Source organism: Austrofundulus limnaeus, unplaced genomic scaffold (genome assembly GCF_001266775.1).
Source record: "Austrofundulus limnaeus strain Quisiro unplaced genomic scaffold, Austrofundulus_limnaeus-1.0 Scaffold113, whole genome shotgun sequence".
NCBI classification, from domain to species: domain Eukaryota; kingdom Metazoa; phylum Chordata; class Actinopteri; order Cyprinodontiformes; family Rivulidae; genus Austrofundulus; species Austrofundulus limnaeus.
Genome location: NW_013952515.1, coordinates 1,538,588 through 1,545,749, shown reverse-complemented (window position 1 = coordinate 1,545,749; position 7,162 = coordinate 1,538,588). Strand labels below are relative to the sequence as shown.

At 37.6% G+C, this 7,162-nt stretch overlaps 1 protein-coding gene across 1 annotated transcript in view; it reads right to left on the bottom strand.

The window, feature by feature from the left end:
• Positions 1–7,162, bottom strand: part of raver2 (ribonucleoprotein, PTB-binding 2) — a gene marked incomplete in the record, with an annotated part of 133,137 nt that overhangs the window by 30,051 nt on the left and 95,924 nt on the right. The window contains 1 exon segment of the mRNA XM_014014291.1: positions 1,701–1,892. Coding sequence (XP_013869745.1) covers positions 1,701–1,892 — 192 coding nt within the window.

Here is a 7,162-nt window from a genome sequence, read left to right as displayed (position 1 = left end):
TGTAAAACAGCAATTATGCTGAGTCAGGCTTGATTTTAGTAATCTTTTCCTGTTGAATCAATAAATCAATAAATCAAATCAATCAAGATATGTAATAAAAGGTATTTTGACAACAAATATATATCAGCTGTAGCAGCATCATATGAATTCTAGCGTTTTACACATAGTCCACCAGGATGCGCCAACACAAAAGTCAGAGACTTCACATGAGATTTGGGCCATCTTCTGGGGTAAAGCAGATTACTTCCTACTCACGAGTGCCCCCTCTGATGGGGAAACGTTTTTTCCAGGGATACAAACTTTTTCAGAACACTGGTAGATGGCAGCCATTACAGACCAACATGTGTTTGTTTTTGTTCGAGCAGCGGCTTGGTCACACACTAATGTCATTAGTTCACTATCATTACTAAGCTGCAGGACTGCTTTTTCCCCCTTTTTTCACATCATGTCGCCTGCTTGGATCTGTTATCTCGATGTGAAGCACGGAGGAGTGTCAAAGGTAAGCTCGTTTCAACTGCTTTTTACGACTTGGTCTCATTTCCAGACTCAGGCATTTTGTGAATGAAGCTGATATTTAAGTTAAAATACATAAGTAAAAATATTCATCTGAGTATAGTACTACCCCCCAACTTTATGGATGATTTTATGGATTTAATTTTACGTATTATACTTGAATAAATACGGTAATTAGATTTGCAATAATGTGTGCCTATTTTACAGACACATATTTGCTAAGATTAAAAAAAGAAAAGTGGTGATATTATTGATTAGTTACACCCGGGCCTGAAATTCTTTGTGGGATTGCAGGGATTACACATTATATGACTGATCCCCGTAAATCTAGGACAAACATTCAATAAATTATTAAAGAGCATGTTTGCATCGGACTATTCTGGCTCTTCCAGAGGACGCCCCATCTCGTTACTGATGTGTGTTCTGACCACCTCAGTCCATTCAGAGACACATTGGGGGGGGGGACTGAAACTCCCCATCTCTGTAGCTCGGAGCGAGGTGGTAACAGCTTCGAGTACCACCCAGCTGCAGGTTTCTTCTATCAAAACAACACAAACTCCGTTTGGATTTAAACCTTAGGTGTTTTCGGTTTTTATTTTTTTGGAGCCCCTCATTTTATATACGTACAGAGGAGGAAATAAATACAAACTTTATTGGCACAAAGACCGGCTAAAAGTATGCAGCAGCAACCGTACAATCGTAATATGAGTAGAGTTTATATTTAAGAGCTGGGTCGGGTCAAAATTAAACACTTGATGGTCGGGTCGGACTCGGGCTTCTGTGGCACTTTTTAATAAACCTGCCACAATAAATTTTAATATTTTCTTGTATATAAGTGAATAAATCGGGCAAAAATAGGATCTGTTCTAATTTTGCCAGAACGCCGTCCGCTCACAGCCGCTCACCGCCGCCGTGCGCAGCCAGTGTCAACACTCTCATTGATTATAATGGATGCGTATTTGATGCGGAGGTCGGACAGGAGCGGAGCGGAGCCTGAATGCATGTAGTGTAAATTAGGGGTGAATTGGACCAGACGAGCAGCTATTCAAAGCTGCCCATCTTGCTAATTAAATAACCATCTACTGCTGTCGGACCGGACCATTTTCAGCAACATGAAGCTTGAAAAAGACACACTACTTTGTTCTCCACTGACCCGTGTTGGTGCTTGGTTTGTGTCGTTTACTCACCATGCCCTGGGCAGCGATGAGCGCAGCCAGGGTGCTTCTCCCTGAGGTGCCGGGGGTACAGAGCGACAGACGGACCTCCTGTCCTCCCACCAGAGTCCGGTCCATCTCTATCAGCACCGCCTCGGCCTGTTCAGCCGTCTCGTACTCCACCACGCCGAAGCCTCGAACTGGACTGCCTTCATTCTGAGCAAGCTGTGAGACAGAAAAAACTTCTGTAACTCATTTCCACGTAGTTGTCAGACTTCTGCTCACCTAAAGCGCATTGTTGAAGCTGTAACAGACTGAATATTAGCATTTTATGTTACAAACTGTTCAGATCTTTAATTATTTAAAATCATTCGTTTCAGCTGAACGATTTTGTACAAGTTTATTGTTTTGTAACTTTGGTTTCTTACTATTTATTTTGTTTTATTTAATTTTTTTCAAAATTTTTCGTCAACCATAGCATGGAAACAGTTGAAATTTGGCAGGAATGTAGATGTGTCCGAACTACACTACGCCAGCCNCGCCAGCCAACAGTTTTACAATATACCCCATGTTTGAGGAGGGGGCTCCATCTACAAAAGGGGTGTCTGGAAACACAAAAATGCTTATAACTCAAAAACTATTCAACATAGGAGCTTCAGATTTTTTTATTCATTTTTTAGTTCCGATGAAGGGCTATCTATTGGGCCCACCAATGAATGCCCCCCCACCAAACTCCCACCCAAAACAGTAAAATTTTGGGATGCACCTAGCAGCATGATATTTGGCAGGATTGTAGATGAGTCCGACCTACACTGCACCAACCAACAGTTTTTTATGATAGACTCCATATTTGAAGAGGGGGCTCCATCTGAAAAGGGGTGTCTGGACATTCAAAAATGCTTATAACTCAAAAACTATTCAACATAGGAGCTTCAGATTTTTATTTATTTATTTATTTTTGTAGTTTAGCTCTGATGAAAAGCTATCCGTCGGGACGACCAATGAGCATCCCCCTCTCCCTCCGGACCCCCACCACAAAGATTAAATCTGTGTCGATGACTTCTGAGTTCTGGTGCATTGGTGCTTTGCGTATGTCTTTGGTTCATATGCTACATGCCGTATCTAGTTGAGATATTTTATTGCTTTTGACTTAATTTCTTCAGCACTTTTATGAAACCACCTTTGTTAACGATTGTGTTTTAAACTGTAAAACTTCAACACACCTGATTAGAATAGATCAAAATAATTGTGGTCAATGTTTACAGCCAATTTAATAACCTATCCTTCCACAGCAGCCCTGCTTCCATGAAAAGTTCAGTTAAACTTGAGCCCTTCACAGTTTCAGTCTCTTCTGCCTTAAAATATGCTTTCAATAAATGTAGGAGGTCTTCGTGTCCTCTAACATCATTCAGTTTTTACTCAGGTGACCTAAGTTGAACATAAGCTAAACATTTTTCCAGCTTCCTACCTGCTCAGTAAAATCTCCCCTCGTATTTATCTAATTGGGTGAATGCCTACAGTACATGGCATTCACACCATTGAGATCATTTTCTTCTTCCGTACGTTTTTCAGCACCTTTCTCGTTCCACAATTATTGTGCTACTTCAACAATTCATATATCAAAACGTTCATTTCTTTCGTGCAATGCCGGCTATGACTTTTCGCATTTTCAGCTATTTTTACTTTTTTTTAGCTATTTCAACTTTTTAGCCACTTTTTTTCCCATTTACTTTGAATGGGGTTATTTTCAACAACCTTAAAATCCATCAAATAGTTTCTAAATCTTTACAAAACCTTACACAATTTGTTCTGGTTATGCTCTATATTACTGTCTTGTGCAAATTTTAGCTACTTTTTTGCTGATTTTAACTTTTTTCTGCTATTTCACCTAAAATTCTACTTCTTTCTGCTATGCTTCTGCCTTTTTCTGCTTTGTTATACTTTTTTCTGCTAATTTGTGCTATTTATGCTTCTTACAGTTGTTTTCTTCTATATTCAGCTATTTGCTACAAATTTAGCTAAATTTTAACTGTTATTATCCAAAGTTAGCTTTCTAAGCTAATTACACATTTTTGGAGGTATTTCAACTTAATTCTGCTAAATTCAGCAAACTTGTACTCCTTATGCATCCTGATGCTAATTAAAACGTTTCCAGCTACAATTTAGCTGTTTTACTGAAAACTTCAGCTGTTTTATCTATTTTACTTCAAATGATGACTTTTCAGTAGTTTTATGGGATTTTTTTCTGTCAGTTTTGACTTTTTTACAACCATTTCACCATCTGGGTGCTACTTTCAATTTGAGTCAGCTACCTTTAGCTTATTATTATGCTAACTTTAGTTTTTTTCTGCTATATTAACTAAAATTCTACTTCTTCGTGCTACTCTTTTGCTTTTTTCTGCTTTGTTATAATTTTTCTGCTAATTTGTGCTATTTATGCTTCTTACAGTTGCTTTCCTCTATATTCAGCTATTTGCTACAAATTTAGCTGAATTTTAGCTGTTATTAGCCACAGTTAGCTTTCTATGTTAATTACACATTTTTCTGGAGCAATTTCAACTGAATTATGTTAAATTCAACAAACTTGTGCTTCTTATGCATCCTTATGCTAATTAAAATGTTTCCAACTACTTTTAGCTGTTTTACTAAAACCGTTGGCTGTTTTGCCTGTTTTACTTCAAATGATCACTTTTTTAGTAGTTTTATGGGGTTTTTTTGGTTAATTTTGAATTTTTTACATCCATTTCACTATCTGTGTGTAACTTTCAATTTCAGTCTGCTACTTTTAGCCTTTTTCTGCTAACTTTGGCTTTTTGCTGCTATATCAGCTAAAATATTTCTTCTTTCTGCTATTCGTCTGTGTTTTTCTGCTTTGTTATACTTTTTCTGCTAATTTATGCTGTTTATGCTTCTTACAGTTGCTTTCTGCTGTGTTCAGCTATTTTAGCCTTTAGCTTTTAGCTTTTTGTGCTAATTCAGCCAGATTTTTGCTCCTTTTAACTGTTTTTCTGCTTTTTTAAAATTTGTTCCACTTTTCATGTTTAACAACATGTTCATCTCAATTTCAGCTTCTTCAGCAGCTTTCAGCTAAAGTTTTCAGCTACAGGCATTCACACTAGTATTTTTGCAGGAAATACAATTTCTCTAGTTATTATTTTGGTTTACAAAACAAAATACACATTTGCCTCATCTGTGATGGATAATTTTTACATTTCAAAGCAACCACAAAGTTACAGTATTTATTTTGAGTTGAGCTAATTTGACTCAAAGCTCAGCCTAATTTTGCAGCTAAACTAATTATGAAAAATGTTTGTTCCAACTAATTTTTTCTGAAGAGTAGGCACAGTGGTCACCCTGTAAACTTATTTTCCCTTAATTTGTATATTTTTTTCTCTCTCTCTTTCTTGTGCTCTCGTTAGCCGTTCGCCACACTCGAGCTGCAGGGTCTGAGCCTTGGGCCAGTCGAGGCTCATTTCTGCAGAAACCTGCACTCGCGCAGCTTCCTGGTCTCAGCGACTTTCCGCCCCAGGCAGAAACTACTCCGACCTGCTTTGCAGCAGTCAGACCTGTGCTAGCATTTGACTGAAAACAAACTGTAAGCACCGGTCTAACCCTTGGTTATGTCAGGCAGGCCAGCTGATTATTTCATTGCTAGTCTGGTTCATGGTCGTTGCAGAGCTAGCTCTGAACACAAACCTGTTTCTGCACCTGATTGACTTCTTCAACAACAGGGTTCAGTCATTTCCTGTGTCTGAGGAGTAGCTAAATAATGCAAGCAGGCTAATAGCTTTAAGTCAATGGAAAGAACTGGATAATGATGATGGCTAAAAGCTAATGGCTCACGGTTCAAAGTCACCACTCGACCCATTGTTTGTCAAGTAAATGTCTTCAAGTGAAACAAACATTTAAAGTTGGGAATCAGTCTTTTGAGACATTTAGAACATCACCAAAGATTAAAATGTGTTCATGTTCATTCAAACTTTATGTGAGTATAAAAATGTAATGCTACATATTTGGTGTGTAGTAAAACGTATTTTTTTCTTTGTTTTGCATTAAGGTTTCTTTTAAAACGAGTGCCTCCAAATGGTTCAAATCAGCGTAAAGTACAGAACATCCTTATGAGAATTATGCGTGGTTTGCTGCCTTTAAAACGCAGCTGCCGTGACTGAAATGACAAGATACAGACTCCAGGCTAAATATTTCTGTCCTTTCAGTCAGCTTCAAAAAGCAAGAAAGAAAAGTATCACAAGATGAGACTGATTAGGCTTTGTCTGCACGGGTTCGTTTCTTTCACTGTCATTTCGTCCAGAAGTTGAGTGAAGTTTTCAGAATATCTCAAAATTAAAAAAAGGCTGATTTTTGCACTGATCCGAAATGTCTTGAACGTGTGACAGTCTGTGCAGGAAGACTGAATCACACAGATGAGCATTGAGGCTTTGCTACAGTCTTCTGCCTGTTAATTACGATGTTAACAGTTGGAGAATTAGCACAGTTTTAACTCTGTCCAAGAATCTAAAGATGGTACGATTAAAAACCTTTCTACCGTTTTTTTTATTCCCTCTAAACGGTTCCTCTGTTGCTCGACAACAATAAGCTCCGCTCTGGAGGGTGCTCACTCAATAAATCTCAGTACAAGTGAGTGATTTCTTCAGAGTGCGCTCTAAAACGCCCCACAGAGGTTTACAGAGCAGATCCTGGCAGCGTACGGTACAGAGCTGGGAATACAAATAATGCACCGGGACTTCTGGGCTAGAAATAGAAACAGAAGGAGGTGGCTGTGCTGAAAGGAGATAGAAACCCCAGCAACAGGTGGTGAGATGATACAAGGTTAGCACCTGATGGTGTGCAGGAGGAGCCCATTTTTTAAAAATGAAATAATATAATGTCAAATAAAACATGGATAATGATTAATTATGTTAAACTGGTCTGAACATTGTCAGATAAATAAAATGAAATGTCTGATTAAAATGCTTTACAGTCTGATCGTTTAAGCGGTTACATTCGTTTTTTTTCATTTGTTTGCTTGGAAAAATAAAAAAAATATATTGTGTTTATCAATTTTTAGTGAACCCTTGAAAAGCTCCCTTTTCTATTTTTTTACCTTTAGCTAAAAGCTACATTTAGCAAAGCTGTAGCAAAAAACCTAAATGTAGCTTTTAGTTAAGCTGTCGCTTGGAGCTTTTCTATTTTTTTTACCTTTAACTAAAAACTATGTTTAGCAAAAACCTAAATTTCATTTAATAGTAGTTAGTTATTTAACATTAGTAAAATAGTTGCTAAAAGCTAAAACTAACCAAACCATAAACGCCATAATGAACAAAATCATAGCTAAAGGCTAAAATTAGCAAGTTGATGAAGCAGTTTTAAAAAGTTAATTTTTTGAAGGAACTGAAAAAATCTCCAAGTATTTCCGTGGGGTAAAATTTTGTACATAAATAATAGGGGTGCAACAATACATGTACCCGTATTGAACCGTATCGAACAGTGCTTTAGGT